The sequence below is a fragment of the Cryptomeria japonica genome, chromosome 7 (genome assembly GCF_030272615.1).
Source record: "Cryptomeria japonica chromosome 7, Sugi_1.0, whole genome shotgun sequence".
NCBI lineage: Eukaryota > Viridiplantae > Streptophyta > Pinopsida > Cupressales > Cupressaceae > Cryptomeria > Cryptomeria japonica.
Genome location: NC_081411.1, coordinates 569,346,231 through 569,364,689, shown reverse-complemented (window position 1 = coordinate 569,364,689; position 18,459 = coordinate 569,346,231). Strand labels below are relative to the sequence as shown.

The following is an 18,459-nucleotide window of genomic DNA, read 5'->3' as shown; positions in this document are numbered from 1 at the left end:
GCATAATAATTAACTAATTACGCCAACATAAGATATCATCATCCATTCAATTAAATAACCATACAGATGAATGAAAGCACGCAAAATGAAGAATGATAAAATGACGACTCACAAATGACCAAACCAATATGATTCGCATACCAACCAGATGGAAAGACAACCGACTGACAACACACACACGCATGTGATTGCGGGTCAAGTTAGGGTCCAACAACTATCTCCTCCACTCCCATCGGACATATAAGGCATGCTCAGACCTATGAAACCAGGTGGAGTCGATACCCCATACCTACCTAGTACTTGTATCTGCAATGTCCTGCACCAAAGAACCACACGTGCATATAGACATATATATATATATATATATATATAGACACGACATGCACACCGATGAAGGAGAGTCATGATGTTCCCTGTCTTACCGGAGTGAGTGAAGGAAAATCATCCCCTAGCATCCCATACACATGCAAACACACAACATATAAATAACGCATTGCACACATAAGGTAAAAGTGTCAGTCCATGATAATGATCCATAAAATAACATTAACCATAAGCATTGAGATACTGCATAAAATCATACACCACAAATCCATATAAAGCATGAAATGACATCGCATAATATCTGAATTATATACAATAATGTTCCACTAAAGTCAATCAAAAATATACAAAAAGAGTATGAACAAGGAGGGGTACTACAATAGGTTTAATGGGGGGAAGTTGTAAAACATTAGCATTCATCAATCTAAGCATTATACTATGTAAATATTAAGAAAGTGGAGTTAATTCTTTTCTAAAGATTGATGACAAAGGGGCCACACCTAGTATTGTGGCTTCTACTTATGTATTAATATGTTTGGAAGAGTTACCATTGATCTTGAGGAAGACTTTGTTTTGTTTTCAAAACTTTTGGAACAATTGTTGAGTACTCTCATTCTTATCAACCAAAGCCATTGAAGATGAGGATTCAAACTAGCTCACTTGAAGCTAATAGTTATGAAGCACTACACACAATTGTGTGAAAGATGAAAACTTATAAAATAGAAGCATATCTATAGTATCCTTTTGAAAATTAGTAACAAAAATTGTTTGAACATCACCATCAGGCACAAGATAAGAAATTTGTGAATGCAAATGTTTATATCTACCATGAATTTAGTCAGTTTTTCTTTAACTCCTTGCTTATAATGAATCAAATTAGTCAAGGTAATTTTAGGACCAATGTTATTTTGAAATTTTATAATAAAAGAATTAGCCAATTATTGAAAAGAAATGATAGAATAAGGAGGCAAAGAGAGGTAACATTGCCAAGCTTTATCTCTAAAAGTGCAAGAAAATATTTTTCCATGAGTCTATGATAGTGGGAGAAATCACTAAATAAGGTTTGAAACGTTTTCACATAAGTGAAAGGGTCACCTTTTGTATTATATAACTCCATTTGGGGAATTTCCACATTCTTAGGAGCAGCCGTATGAACCACACCATCAGATTGTGGGCTAGCTACATCATATGTGGGGACATTGAACAAATATTGGGTTAAAGAAGCCAATTATTGTTGTAAGGATGACACACTTTGAGTTAGGTTATTGATAGTGGCTTCAGTGGATGAGTTGGAATTTGACATGTTAGATGAGATGGAGGTGTAATATTATGATAGGTAGGTGGAAGTTGAGAATAAGGAGGTGGAACATTATGGTATGTTGGTAAAGGAGATGGTTGGGAAAAAACTAGAAGGCTAATAAAATGAGGTATGTGGGAGTATTGATTAATAAGATTTCCCCCATGACTAATATTTGTAGGATTAGTATTTTGTGTAGATATAGTCATGATAGAAGATGTATAAGTAGACAAATTAAGAAAGGATGTAGGCATGTGAATTGAATTCTCATCTTGTTTTGTAGGATTAGAGTAACCAAGAGTTTCGACATAACTTTTTATTGGCATAACATCGGTATCAACAATATGAGCAATGACACAAAATACTTTCACACCAATTTCATCATTTTGAACCATTCTCCTCAACCCTTCAATAAAGGAAATTGACTCACTATTTGAGTGTTCTTTACCCATCCATTGTTGAAGCTTATCCAACTTTCTTAAGCTTCCCCAATTCCAGTCAATAGTAACTCTAGTTAATCAGTTGTCCTCATCATAAGAAGTGCAAGAGGAATTGTTCTCCATGATGTTGGGTATGTCTTGTGTAGGGATTGAGGATTCACCCAAGTTCCCATGGAATAGGTTATTCAACATAGGATCACACCCCTTAGTATTTAAACTTTGGGAGGCCATAAGTCTATAACTTTTCACCGAGATGTTGGATGTAGGTGAAAGGGTAACATAACTCATACACAAAGAGGGAAAAGCTAAGTGAATGGATTTGTACTCACAATCCCTCTTATGTAATTTAAAATGCAAATAAAATGTGTGATTAAGAAATGAAATTTCTTAATATAATGGTTGATTAACCAATTAATTAAGTTGCTATATTCTTCTAAATCTATAAAATAACTGTTGGCAACAACAATGAAGGAAAACTAAGAGGGGGGTGAATCAGTTTTCACCGAATAAACAATTTAAGGACAATCTCAAATCTGATCAGTAGCAATAAGAATAGAAATGAACACAATAACAACAACACGCATAACACCAAGATTTTGACATGGAAAACCTGGTTAAGGGAAAAACCATGGTGGGAACCTACCCACAATAAGATGATACTCTGCAATAGTATGTGTAAATATTACAATGGGAAATGCACATGTATTTAGGCACAATGTATAGAGCTTATTGGTCAAAATAGAATGTCTCGAAAGGCTCCAACCCTTAGGGAAGGTTCACTACCTTAAAATAATATTCGGACTACAATCTGGTTGAGATGAACTAAAAGAATAACATCTCCTATTGCCCGATGACAGTTCCAGTTAAGCTCATTTGTCTACTTTGCAACACTCTCTACTCAATACACCACATCGAAAGATGAATTCTCTTATTCACACATACACCACTTTTTGATAATGCTGACACAACACCCATACCCAAATTAAATGAATATGACACCCATTTATACAAATCATCAACCTTGTCTACAAGGTCGGCTCAACCCTTAACACCTAATTACAAAATTACATCACATGATACATAAAGAAACCACCGAACCAATACAATGTCGCAGAAAAAATAGCATGGACCCAAATAAAATCCTCGAACATGCCACATTGCCAATCAACACACCACAATCATCTAAAATACGTTACACCACCGAAAATGCCAAATAACATGAAGAATATCACTGGACCCATAAGATCTTCAATATTGTGCACAAAGATCAATTCAGACCACCAAAACAAATAGGACATGATCAAGAAACACCAACAAGCACATTAGAACCATCCGCAATAGCTGCACCAACACCACTTATTCAAATCTTTATCGATCAACATGCTAACACTCAAGAACACTTAAAAACAACAATGCAGACAAAAAGGATAACTTGTAGAGAACCAAATCACAAATCATTTGAAACGAAGATACACATGAACATCCCAAATCTAGAACTCAAGATCAGATCACATCAAAGCACAATAGATCAAATACCAAACTCTCCTATCCAGTGAACAAAAAAACCAAACCTCAATCTGGATCAAATGATATGATTAAGTAAAATTTTGGATCACTGAAACCAATAAAGAATGAATTATCTCTAGTTGATTCAGCATCCCAAACAGATAAACCAACTAGATCAACTCTTTGTAATCACCAGAGCACCAAAGCACAGGAATATGTTGACATTAATGACAACAACATGTCCTAGCAGCAGCAACATCCAAAAATAACATGCAATGCAAATTAGATCTGATAAAACAAACCATAAATTATGCAACCCACAAGTCAATTTTTAACAAAATATCTGGGGTTTTTGTGAATTGAACTTCTAAATATGTATAATTGTAAATGTAAATTGATTAAATTCATACAGATTGGATCTAAAAAAGAATACCAAAAGTAAAGCAAGAACTATGTTGGGTTCACCAAAATGTAATGGTGGAAAATAGGGTCTCACAAATTTAGCTATGTAAACTAGGAAATCCACTTATTTTCACATAAAACATTACATTGAGGGGTGAAATGAATTTAATTGATCCAGCGTCCTCTTCAAATATGAATTCGATTGAATGTAGATCAGATTTCATCACCACTTTTTATGGGAATGTTGAGGTTGAATGTATATTATTGAATTTAAATGTTGAATCTAGGACAAATGATAGAGAATTGACATAGAATAACATGAACAACAAGCTATAGATGTGGTATGCAGACACAAAGCTAGATTAGATCAGAAGGAATAGAGAGGTGCCTGTGTCAAAAAAATTGGCCTAAAAGTACGGGACCAAGATCCTTGGAGAAACTTATTCCTACAACTGTTAGATGTGAATGAATAGGAAACCTTCAAAATTAGAATATCACTCAAAATCTATTCTCAAAAATTCAGAAAACAATTACAAGACCAAGATGCCTGAGGCAAACTGGTCCTCCCCTTTTCACTCCTGCAAAAGTCAAATTTAATCATCACTGTCTCCTCTACTAGATTGTTTGTTTGTAGCTTCTAGATCTATTGACTACAAATAAAAAGAAGGAAAATGGTGTTGTTGATAGGGGTTTGCCTAGGTCAAACTTTGGGTTTGGAATTAACCCTTGAATTGAAATTGAACTTGAACTTGTAATGAAATTGACTGAATTGGAAAGCTTACCTTTTGAGGGTAAGGTTGGATCTAAATTGAAATGATTTAATTGGAACTTGATAACTTGATGAATCTTGCTTTGAAGTCTTCATGAAAAGGATAGTGATGCCATGTAGAATTTCTTCATAATGTCTTGATCATGGATGCCATCATGAATGCTTGAAATATAAACTTTACCTCTCATTCACTGCCTTGATGATGCTTGATTGCTTGCTCACTTGAATTTTTAAATTGATCTTGTGAAATTTTAATTGAGATATTGATCAAATAAGAGGGTTAGGATTGCTTTTATACCTAGCCACACCAAATGTGTCTAAAATTTCAAGGCAGGCTGACACGAAGAAAGATTTCTCACCTCCAAAATGTGACCATTGTGGGGTCCAAATTTGGGCCCTTTTTGGGAGAACCATGGTGTCTTGGTCCTGCTAATTAGGACTAAAATTTAGACATGGTCCCACAAAGGTGATAAAAGTGTTGATTTTGGGTTTGTGTGAGTAGAATTAAAGCAGGGTCAGGGAACAGAAGGCTAGAACACAAAAGTTAGGCCTAGGTGAGGACAAAATTGTATAGGAATACAATTTATAATGCTACAATAGTTAATTTTTTTCCTAAATTAGTTATCTATTTCAATAATGTTAATGTATTAAAAAAATTACAATAAAGGTGTAGTTTTGGTTGAGTCCGATACCTTTTTTTTAATTAAAGGGGTAGTCATGAAAAAATTAAGTTTCATTAAGAATTTTGAAGGGTGAGACTTTCATACTTGGCAATTACATATACAGTTAGAATTGACCAGAAAATATCTTTGGGATGTTATTAAACCCAACTTAGTCTCTCCAACTGATGCAAATGAACTTACCAAATGGACTATAAAAAATTATAAAGCATTGTGTACTCTTGGCCTTGGCTTATCAAAAGAATACTTCTACCATGTGTATTTTGCAAAGTCGGCAAAGGGAATTTGGGAGTCATTAAAAAACTCTTTGGATCTAAAGTAGAATGTGTGAAGAAAATGAAGAAAATATTGTATATATTGAAGATGGATAAAGGTACAACAATCACATATCATATAAGCTTCACTCTCTCCTAAATCAACTAGCTAGGATTAATGAGAAAGTAAAAGATGATGATATGAAAGCAATGCTTTTGAATAGGTTTCCTAAGAATATGTCTAGAATTTTGTTTACATTAAGTAAGGTAAAGATTAGTCTTGAAGGAGTAATATCTGCTCTACTTGACCATAATGAAGACTCAGAATCTAAATAGATCTTATTTTTACATAACAAATCAAGAAAAGGTAAGTATGAATCCAAGTATAATCCTTCAAAAAGAAAAATCAAATGCTTCTATTGTAATGAAATGGAACATGTAATTTTGAATTGTAAGAAGAGGGCACAAGCTCTACTAGGTGATAAAATAGATTATTGTGCTTCCTTGGCTGAAGAAATAGATTGGAAAGAATATGGTAGTGATGAGGAGATATCTCGTCCTAGTGATGAGGAGTATGTGTTTTAAATAATTCAAAATTGGAGTAAGGAGAGAATGGAGGAAGGAGGACACTCAACCTCCTCTCATTAGTCACCAATGATGTGGTCTCTTATTATCTTTGGTGGCATGTTGAGATCTATTGTGATGTGTTCTTTTATTTATCTAATAATTGGAAATGTCACATCATGGGGGGGGGGGGGATATGCTAGCAGTATTCCATCTCTAGTGACATTGACAATTCCCTATATTGTTGGAGATTAAGTGACATGATAAAAAAAAATTGGGTATTTCTATTCTTGTGTGTATGATTTCCTTGTGTAACCTCCCAGGGTAAAAAAAAATGTAATGAACAAAAGCACTAGTGTAATGCAGTTCATGGATCTTGAAATGGTTAGCATTGATCCAAAAAAAATGAATTGAATAGATGAGTGTGGTCCTATCCGCGTTTAGGTTTGTGGTAAACCTATGTGAAAACCATGAAAGGTTTATGAGAGGTGTCTTTTGTTTGAATCAAGATCACAAGTCGGAAGATTTGGACTTAGTATAGTGGAAAGTGTGATTTTTTATCTTATTCTCTTTCATTTCTCTCCAATTATCTTTTGAAATTCCTCCATATATGCTTAAAATTCATCATTAAATGATTCCAATTATAGAACCCAATATTTTTACACCATTTCCAATTTATTTCTACTATATATTTATTCAAATAATGAATAAAAGTAAAAAATTCTATGCTCATTTGGAAATTGAAGAGTTTTTATTGTTTTTTCAAAAATTACCAACTTTCCCCTCCATTTTAGGCACCCAAATTGAAAGGATAAGGCAAAAATGGAGTTTCAAAGGGCACTTGAATTATGCACACTTATCAAAGAATCATAGTTGAGAAAAAATATCAGTTCTTCATTACAAGTTCCCACTAACATGCCAACGAACAACTTCAACCCTTTAATCCTTGAAATTATGCAAAATATAACTCTTTAAAATTATACTAAATAACCTAGTTGTATCTATTTTTTGAAATGGAAGCCAAGTAATGTTAAATGAATATTTTATCCTTGCAATACTCCATAAGATTCTCTTGAAGCTCCAACCTACATCAAAAATACAAAAATTGGACATTAAAAGAAAAATTGTTTTGGCGATGTAAGATTCCCTGTAAGCATAGATGCTCTTACATCAGTATGGAAATGTGCTAAGATTTTATAGGGGCAATATAATATAATATTATGTAAAGATTCATAATACCAAAACATAGAGTTGTCTAATATAGAATATAATGAAGATCCACTAGAGACTGAAGATGTAATGTCATCAAACAAGTACACTCTAGGGATATAAGTGTTAAAGTAGTCTATAAAATCACATGACAAATCATGAAATTATTTTTTATAAGAATAGTGTGAAAGAAACCATTTCAAATATTTATCAATGAAATAATATCTAGATAAATCTAATACAAAAGCATCACCATATAAATGCTCATAATTTAAATATAAAAATGAACTAGATTCATATAAATTTACATCATCATTTCTACTGAATGTAACTAAAAGTGGTTCATTAACAAAATTTATAGTAGAAACATGAACCATAAAAAAAATATAAGACAAAAACATCTAAACAAGTTATAGTGTCCTCATGAGTTCTTTTATTAATGTGAGCACCATCAAATGAATCAATATTATGTATAGGTAGGCATAAATAAGGCACATCACTAGTATAAGAATCTAAGTCTCCCTCATTATTACCTATAGTATGAAAAGAAGGGAGGGTTCTCAAGTGAAAGGAACTATCACTAGTAATTCAAGATAAATTTCCAACATTAGGCCCATCACTTTAATCATAGTAGCATCATCATCAAGTGTCTCATCATTGCTAAAAATAATAATGAGAGGTATGATCAAGATTAAAATATCATGTAAAAGTAAGGTGAACACATCCAAAATTGAAGTGAAGGAAATAATAAGCTTCATATATATGAAAATTCACATACACACATTTGAAATAGCGCTCCAATGGAACATGTACCACCATCCTTTTGGTAAATGGATGTGATGTCCTCTAAGACCAATGGATTAAATATAACAAACTATTAAAATACATTGAAATCCTTGATAAATATATGGATAGAGGCTAAGGAAAAAAGGTTGATTTGAATTCATAGTATTAAAATATCTAATTACCAATACAAACTACTAATAATGGATAAGCAGAGGAAAAAAATTAAAATTTGGATCTAAACTAATAACATGAAAAAAAAATACAAATGTAGATCTTAAAGTAGACCTTTTCAAAACCCCAAGTTTGTATGAATGAAGGATATGAAAAATATAGATTCAAACTTAAGGAAGGTAAATGAGATAAAGCAATGAGGATAAATGTTGATTTTATATCTAAGAGTTGAATAAGACTAATTAGATTAGAAATTAGTAGTATAAAAATAACACATTCTAGGGAAAACCCTAGGTGATATAAGATCAATCTAGTTAACTTAAAATGTAGGGAAATAAAGGAAACTCTAGTTTCTTGAGGTTTCTACGAGTGTAGATCTGTTTATCAAATAATATCTCAATTAGCACAAATAAAATGTAGTGTCCCTCTTAGATTTGCATTTTGATTTATGCATCGATAGACTTATTCAAACATGTGATTGATGTTTTGATGATTACTTATTACTCTATTTCTATCTCAGATGATACTGATGATGCTAGATACCATATGTGGACATATGATATCTGATGATTCATGAGGATGATTGATACATGTTATGCTATATTGATGATGGATCTATATTTGATGGTTTATATATGCTCATTATTTATGATGGATCATATTGCTTATGGGATTTTGATGATATCTTGGCTACGCTAACCCTATTCTATGATCGTGATAATTGATTTGATGTTATGGTGTATGTGATTGTCTTTTAATGTCATTGTGATTAGAGACAATGTCATATCACTCATTGCAAGCATGATATGGCATTGTGATTCTCTATCATCTTATCCCAATGACAAGTTGTCGGAGATGGCATGTGTTTCCCTCTCATACCCTAGGCTTAGTTGTTCACCCTGTCAGTGGAGTTGTGGCGCAAGTTGGTGGTTAGAGTCTTGTGTTGGTGTTTGACCCTTTTGTCGGGTTGCTTGAGGTGATGTGTTGTGAGGTTATTATTTGATTAATAATTGGATTAATATGAGTTATTAATGTTTATATTAATTTATTATATAGCATGGCTATTTATTTATTTGATTTATTTAGTGTTTAATTGATTATTTGATATTTAATTTATTAATTTATTTAATGTATTGCTTAATTGATTATCTAGTTATTTATTTATTGTTTGATGGCTATTTATTTATCATTTATGTATTGACTGACTCTCATTTTATATTTAATTATGAATTTCTATTTAGTTGGTTTTCTCTCATTTAATTAATTTATTTAATTATTATTTGGTTTGATTTATTATTTGCTTATTTGTGTTTATACTATTATTATCTTGTTAGTATTGATAACCAGATATATATTATATAGTTACCTACCCCTTATTTCTATTGATTGATTTTGAGTGGGGTAAGTAAATAATATTGTTAAAAAATACTTATCTCATTTTCACGCATGGTAGGTATAATATATAGTTTATTGGAATTTTTTGTTTGGTCAATGGATTTCTATAGTTTTGAGTTTAATTTTGTATTTAATATATTTTTCTGTGTGTTGTCGAGGTTGGCATCTCTGAAATTTTTTGAATTCAAAGCTTTTGGATTTTTGGATTGAAATTGGTTTTGGATTGTTGGAGTTGGTTGAAGATTTTGGATTGGAGTTGTTGGATTTTATTGCTCTTCGTTAATTGATCTTGCCTTGGATTGCGATTTCTAGGTTCGAGCTTTGCTTCTCTCTACAATTTATTTTGAAAAGATTCTTTACATTGCGATTGTTGAAAGTTTGTTGGGGAATGGTTTTGATGTTTGAGTTTTCAATTTGGTTTTGTTGAGAGATTTAAAGATGTTTGAAAATGTATTTTGAGTATTGTTAAATCTAGAAATGATGTTTTGTTAGGAATGCATATTCTACATTTTCCCTCACTGGATCTCTTTTTTCTTTATTTTCTTTGTAATCTTGTGGAGATTTAGAAAGCTTTTGAATTGATATTGCACTCTTTATATGTATTATGCATCTCTTGAATATTTTGTGTAAATTTGCAAGTTGGGAGTGATTGTGTCATTGTCAGAAGTTGTTTTAAGAAGCCCCATGAGTTGTATTTTTTCTACTTCCTATCCTGTAGGTGGTTTGATTTTTGTATTGGCATTAGACTGTCTTTGTAATGTTATTTTATACTATCGTTGCTTTATTGTATCTCCCTGAGTTACTGTGCAAGGTTTGGTGAAGTTTTGTTTACATCTGAGTGTGGTTGTGGCTAGAGATTGATGTCAATTTCTCTTTGTATGTTCATAAAGTGATAATTATATGTTTCCTCAATGTTATCTTGTCCTCCTGCACCTTTTGGGAGTGTCTCTTGTTCGTATGTGAGTCCTTATGTAAATTTGGACAAGTTTCATTTCATGATCTGTCTGTTTTCCTTGTTTTCTACATTCTGGACCCAAAACGCCATTCTGTGGCACCAGAATGTTGAAGTTCAGACCCAGAATGCTAGGGAATGAACCTAGAATTCTAATTTGTCTCCCTGGAATTCTAAACTAATTTTTGGTTGCGCTAAACTACTTCAGGTTGCAGGTTTTGTCAGTTTTGATCATTGTGATTGATTTGTCTAATTTGGGGAATTTACCAGAGGCATTTTTTGATTGCATTGAGTTCATCAGAGTTGTTTATGATGTTATCTTGATCATTATATGTTGGTTTTGTGATCTGGTAAGAGGATTTGTGCCTTACCATTGAGGATATTTTTCATATGTTGATTTTCTCTAGCTAGAGGAAGAATGCCTCGTTGTTGAGGGATAATTATGATAGCTCTAGTGGGATGAGTTAAGAGTTTGCCTCACTGTAGAGGATTAGAATGGATTTTGGATTATCTTTTTATTTCATATTTATGCCTTGGTTCATTGTTGCATTATGTTGGTGAAGTCTCTTATTTGTATTTGGGTATTTGTATCTTGATATGCTTTGTTTTGTTTTGTTTATGTTGTGGTTGTGCTTATGTCATTTGTGAGCCTTCATAATGTTGTTGTGATGTTGTTTTTACCCTATGGTTATGGTCCATGGTTGGGAAAGTGGGCTCTTGCATGTGTAGGACTGAGGTCATGAGCAATAGGCTTCTAAGAGGTTCCTAGAGAGGATGCTTAGGGCCTAGACCTATCATGGAACCACATGAAGAGTTTATGTTTAATTGCAAGTGATAACCATAATAATTGATTAGTGGGTTTGGGTAATTAGGAATTCACTTAAATAAGATAATGAATTTGAGTTGTATGCCCCAATGGCGGGTCCTAGGGAGATGGTTTTGGGATCTATGGTTGGGAAGACTATTGGAGTAGCAAACAGAACTCCCTTGTTTGGCTCCAAGGTGGAGGCGGATTCCACATGAGGATAGCATGTGATGACACTCTTCCCTATATGTGTCCATTATCCTTATGTCTTTATTGTTGATTATGCCTCTGGGAGTTTATTGATTTTGATTAGCCTTGTGATGTGATTGGATTCATTGTTCTTGGTTGTTATCTTGTGGTTGTCATGTTGAGTCCCTTGGTTGTTAGGTGTCAGCCTAGGTCTTGAGTGTGAGGTGGAAACCCATGTCATCTCCTAGCACGTGGGGTGGTTCCTATTTGGTTCCACATGGTCGGGTGGTTTGATGCCTTCTTCCATTGGGATTTTCTCCTTTGGATGCTAGCATGTGTGGCTATGGATTCTATGATTCTTCTTATGTGGACGATCTATGGACTTGTTTTCTATGTATTAGAGATAACATTTTATCATGATGACTTGTAAATGTGAAAGAGGGATATGTACTTATGTAACTTGTATCATTATGCAAGAGGATATGATGTAGTAGAAGAGACTACGTGCTTGTACCATGTACTCTTATGTAATAGAGCTTGATGATGCAGAGGCTATGATTTGTAATGGATTAAGAAGATGTAATACTATATGATTCATATTGTAGAAATGTCCATTATGCCGGGAATGAGATCCTATGTTGAATTAGGGGAAAGGGTATGAGTAGATTATGTTTAATTCTTGTAATATCATATGACTCTTGAATTGTTTAGTAGTGTGGAATCCTATTTGGAAATAGACTAGTACTTGTTGTTATTATCTTGCATATGTGTAAGGGTAGTATTCTTGATGAGATGTGCAATGGTCTTTCTTAAGGAGATAATCTAGTTCCATATGTAGGAAAAGATATATGCATATAGTTTCATGATGTGATAAGTGAATAACGGATAAAGATGGGAAATAGGAACATATGATTTGGTACTTTAAAATGAACTTAGATGGTTAATGGGGTTATAAGGGCATGCATTGGTAGTTCATAATCTCATGATAGGAAAAGTATTTGAGTAGAAATTAAATGGAATGATTGTTAATGATTTCATTTTATGGTTGTGTTATTGTGATGTGATAGTTAGTAGTGACATTAAGATACCCTAGGGAAAGAATGAATGGATAAATACATACGTTTATGGTTAAGATGTTAATTCCGCTTGCATTAAATGTTGTATTTTTCTATGGCTATGTTCATGATGTTTTATGCATTCTTATGGAGGTAATCTATGTTTGGATTTATGATAGTTTACTATGTTGCATTAGTAAGTGATTTTTAAAAAAAAAATCTATTTGTTAGTTAGTTTAGTTATTTTCTCTAGGGTATTTTGGCGGGCATTACATAAAATATAAATAAATAGATAGAATTGAGTAGGATAATGTAACAATAAAATCATGAATGAGAATTGTTTTTCTTAGGTATTTCACATGATTGTTTCTTGATGAATAATATAAATCAAAGATAGTGAAAAACATTAAATATATTGTTGCGATGAACTAAATTATAATATTACATGTGTATTTATAGATAAAGTGTGTCCATAATTTTGACTACTTTCCATTATTCCATCCTTTTGTCATGATCTAGCCATTTACATCTACAAATCTAAGAAAATAAATTACCTTCACGTAAAATATAAATACAAACAATATGTTGTTGAGAAAAACCCTTAGGAATCTATTAAAGAAGGGTTGAAGTTTGACACTTTCTTGTTCTTTAGTTACACCCCTTTTTGGTTTCACAGTGTTGAAAGCACCTATGACAATGATACAAAATACTTCCAATAGTGTGTTGTTCTAGTAACTTCTCATACAAATATATTAATTCCTTTCTCTTTCAAATGCCTCTTCATGTGTCTCCCTCATAACAATAATGGCGTAGTGCTTTTCTTTAAATATGCAACCCTAGATGCTCAATGATAAAGTTTTGATGTACAAGTTGATAAACAATATTTGGATTCTAACATTAGTGCCTTTGGATACTATTCATTTTGAATTTTAAAAAAGGGGATATGATTGCATGTGTGGTTAAGTCGAGGGTCCACAATGGTACTCACAATCATGTTTATGTTAAAAAGAAAATCTCTAAAAGATTATATTGCATCAATTATGAAAAACAAATTATTAACAATTTAAAGAGATAAGCATTGAATTCAAAACCACCATAGACACAAAATTGAAATAAAGTGGACAATAAAATGATATAATTCAAACAAAACCAAAAGAAAAACAAAGCATGGAAAATATAAAATATACACTCTTCTTTTAAAGTAATATATATTTTATAATTTATAAAGATAATGATGAACACAATAAAAATAAATCACACCCACTAAAAACAGCACTGAGATATAATGCATTTAGGCAACAAAATATAATATAGATTTCAATAATACAATCAAAGAGGCACTGGAATGCTTAAAACAGCTAGTATTCTACTTGGTGATTAATACAAGAATACCAGTGAAAAAGAAAAGTAAGTCATGACAGTCATCAAGTCATAAAAATTCTCATATATCATTATTAAGTACAGAAAGATGCAACATTATTAACCAGCTCTAGGCAACATTATGCCTGCCTGCTGTGCGTTTGTACAATGTCTGATTGGAAAATTAGAAGCAGGCAAAGCAAATGAAAAATCACCAGTAAGTAGTCTAACAAGCCTTCTGACAATCTAAATCATATATCAAAGCAAAGTAAAAATTTTGCCTCCTCAATGATAATATTACAGTGGGCATATATCAAATCCCACATAGTGTAGAGCATATTTTGTATACAGAGTAGGATTAGAGTGGGCACAGATCAAACCCCTGTGCAGTTTGTGCAAGTGCAGGCCTTGGGAGTGAAAGCACAGACACCGTAAGGTTTGTCAGGAAGGCCACAGGTTATGGAGTAACAGCAGGCAGATGTAGTACATACTCTGTTATTGCTTTCACCGGCACAGCATGTACACCCTGAACATAACTGAAAAGGTGCTAACTTTCTTCTCTTCTTATCACTTTCCAATGCCCAAGGCAAATACTTTATCTCTGGAACTGGGATCAGCTTTCCATAATTTCTCTTCTCAACAATATCACTCTGGTTAGTCCTTATCTTCCCCACATGCATAGCCTATAACAATTACAGAACAAAATTATTCATGGGAATCAATTCTAATACCTTACTGGGAACTGTTCTATGATGGATACAAATAAATCTAGACTTGTATTTTTGAGAGCCTATCAATCTAAAAACATATTTCTGTCAAAAGAACAATAAACATTATAGAAACCCATAAGAAGAAACTTAGAATTAAAGACACGGAATTTCGACAGTTGATGGTGTTAGATTCTATGAATGTTTTTTCATTATCGATGTTTGGCATCATATTCTATGATCCATCATCAGGATAAGCAAGCAAGATAAGAAAAATAAAGCGCAATCCAAAATATCAATGGAAAAAAATGCTTGCAATCTAACTTAGAAATATACAATCAACTTCAAAAGAATAAAAACATTATAAAAACCCACAAGAACAAAGTTAGAATCCTTAGAAATCAATAAGAAGAAACTAAGAATTGAAGACAGAATTTAAAGATGTTAATTGACAGAGAATTTCGATAGTTCATGGTGTTTGTCGATGTTTCAGACCATACTCCATGACCCATCATCAGAATAAGCATGCAAGAAAAGAGAAATAAAGCACAATCCAAAACATCAACACTTACATAAGCAATCCAAAACATCAACGCTTACATAAACTAATCCACTGATACACAATCAAACCTCAAATTCTTAGGGTTTTTTCTTTTTTTTTTGGGTCCTATTTCTCCAATTCAACATGCAACAGCCTTCAACAAAATCTCTGCAAGTGCAACAAATCAAAGGTTTCTTGAAGGTATGTACCAACTTACCTGCTGCTCTTGTGCTGCAGTGAACCATATACTGAAACCTGAGAAATTGCAAGACTCCCATGTCATTAAAACCAACAAACACCAACAATCAAATTCAATCCTACAAAAACAGATCTATAATCCATTGCTGTAACATTCTAACCCAGTACCTGAGAATGGCCAGAGGACCATGAGGAGGAACAGAAGGAGGAGGGCATGATGAAGAAGAGCTTGGGGCGCCATGAGTGAGCAAAAGAAATCCAAGGAGGAAGAGAGCAAGCGGGAATGAAAAGATGAAAGTCTGTCAGCAAACAAGGCATCCCAAGCAGAAGGGCAAGAGAAATGTCCTTTGGTGATATGAAAGCAAGGGGACCCATGAATAGATTCCTGGGTTTTAGTGGTGCTTCTCTCCTATTCCAACAGCTGTAGATGAGAGATCCAATGGAGGAGACCAAATTCCCTCCTTATCTTTCGTTTTCATCTCCTCGTGAAAGTTCCCACTTCGAGTGGCACTCATTGTCCCTCTTGTCCAAACTTATCATGGGAGTTGTTCACCTTAGGAAGATTTTTTAAAATTTCAAAGACCTGTAGCCACCACGTGTACTTCATAATCATGATTAAGTGGGTTTTCTTATGTTGACCCATCCATCCGTTACAGTCCGTGCCCTCGTGAATCATAATCCTCTTTGTCAATCGTATTGTGTTTGAAAGCATAAAAATAATAGTAAAACTCTGGCGAATAGAACATACGTCTTCTTCCAATATTGTCTGTTATCATGGCTGGATTTGTTAAAAGGATTGTCATTTTGTCTCCCTCTTAACTTTCTCAACCACCCCCACCTTTTTTTAGTGGGATGACCCTTTCAAAACTGGGACATACGTTGAGGCATGTGAGGGTTCAATGTATAATAAACAAATGAGATTGTTTGACATGAATAAGAGTTCTAAGTCAAGCTCTTTTTTTTTTTGGTTTTTTTTTGTTTTGGAAGTTTTGAGGGAAGGAGCATGCTTGATTTTGATGTAATGTTTGAATTTTGCAGGGTGAAATGTAATAGTATAAATGTAAGTCGATTTGATCTATTGGTGAAGTTGAATGGTTTTGAATGTTTTACACGTATGAGTTTGAAGTCAAGCTTATTAGTTTTTACTTGCAAGTTTCAAGTGAAGGAGCATGCTTGGTTTGCATGTTGTATATGAATTACGAGGTGGAATGCAACGGTACAAGTGTCCTAATAAAAAATATAAAGAAGTCTCTCTCTATATATATATATATATTAAAAAAATTAAAATGTCAATGGACCTTTGATCTATCTATGAAGTTGATTGGTTTATAATGAGCCTATCAAGAAATCAAGTGTTGTTGAGTGCAAGCCCCTGACATTATAAGGAATGAGGTTGAGATTGTGTCTTGGGCAAATCTAGTGGAATGGAAACCCCTCAATCTTTGGCAAATAATGTAACAAATGTCATATTGAACATATTGCAATGGTTGAATCATAGCATTATTGTTTTACTCCCATGAGGCTATCGTGATCACATGCAATGTGCCCTCACCAATGTATTATGTTTGTGGGTTTAAACCTTCACATTGAAGTTATTGATGATTCTAGGCTTCAAAAAATTTCTAAGTCGGTGTGCTCTTGAGTTTTGTGCGCTTGTTGGGAAACTAAACTTGCGAGTTTGGATTGTTCATGTTAACGTAGTGTAGATGAAGTCCCCCATTTATGGTGTCACCAAGTTCAAACCATGTTAAAAATTTCTATGCTACCAAGAATACAAATGTAATAAAATGAAATATATTTAAAATAGTTGTAAAGTAAATAAAAATTGCTCTTCAGATAAAAATAAAAGTAAACAATATAAAAAAATCTTGACTGGTTCTAAGTAAATAAAATAAAATATCTTCAGTAAGTGAAAATTGCATTTCTCTCTTTAAAAAAATCCATATAAAACATATAAGAGAAAACACTTCAAGGTGACTATTTCATTGGAATCATAGTCAATGACAGGTGTCTCGAGAAGGATATCTCTTGGCATCTTCTACATAGATGTTTTAAAGATAGATGTGCTAGTTGATAAAAAACATCTAAATTAAGTTGGTATCAATATACAATTTTTTAATATATATATTATTTTAATATTAGTGATTTTTATGTTCTTGGAAGTTAAAAAATTGAGTATATATGATTGTAGTATGTTTGTTATTTAAAAAGAAGAAGAATCATAAGACAATATAAAAGTTGTAAACACTCCTTTTAATGGTTAATCATTTGTGTACAGTGATTGAATCCTTCTCCATCCACCTTGGTTCTAGGACCAAACAACCACTTTATCAAAACCTCTACTACCAATTCGAATTACTCTTTGCTAAGGACCTTACAATTTAGTTCTTGGCTGTTGAGATATATCATTTGAATATCATCAATCATATCTTGAAATCACATAAACTTTATTGGTCCATTAATCATTAGTAACACCCTTGGGTTTCTCACATCCTTCCTTGCAATCAAAGTAGCTCATATTTATTAGGAGGGATATGTTGTGTGATAGTCAATCTAGGTGCATTGAGTGCGAGAACCCCCCCCATGATGCTAATGATCTTATATAAAAAAAAAACTTATTCTTCTCTTAGTTATTTTCTTTGCATCCTTGGAAGTTGATCTTTTAAGGTCTTTTGGGTGGGTTTGTCCTTTTATTTACAAGGAAGGTTCTCGTTGATTTGAGAAGCTTCTATCTTTTCCTTTGATTGTTGTATTGTAGTGATCCCATTTTAGAGCTATGTAAGTGATGCTTCTATGATGTCTAGGTGTCACAAAATTCTAAAGCTATAAGTATGATAGAAATAAGGTGGAGCCAAT

At 33.0% G+C, this 18,459-nt stretch overlaps 1 protein-coding gene across 1 annotated transcript; it reads right to left on the bottom strand.

Annotated features, from left to right (window-relative positions):
• Window positions 1-14,227: 14,227 nt before the first annotated feature.
• Window positions 14,228-16,023, bottom strand: LOC131036325 (uncharacterized). Its single transcript, XM_057968174.2, has 3 exons — window positions 15,772-16,023; window positions 15,623-15,660; window positions 14,228-14,840 (listed from the first exon to the last, which is right to left on the bottom strand). Exons 1-3 carry the CDS (start codon window positions 15,842-15,844, stop codon window positions 14,532-14,534), a joined length of 420 nt encoding a protein of 139 aa, XP_057824157.1. The 5' UTR covers window positions 15,845-16,023; the 3' UTR covers window positions 14,228-14,531.
• Window positions 16,024-18,459: the final 2,436 nt, after the last annotated feature.

Excerpts from the sequence above, each read along its gene's own strand:
- LOC131036325 (XM_057968174.2), bottom strand. The coding sequence starts at position 15,844 with ATGGCGCCCCAAGCTCTTCTTCATCATGCCCTCCTCCTTCTGTTCCTC. Across the intron at positions 15,661-15,771 it reads GGTCCTCTGGCCATTCTCAG|GTTTCAGTATATGGTTCACT; the intron begins GTACTGGGTTAG and ends GCAATTTCTCAG. Across the intron at positions 14,841-15,622 it reads CTGCAGCACAAGAGCAGCAG|GCTATGCATGTGGGGAAGAT; the intron begins GTAAGTTGGTAC and ends TAATTGTTATAG.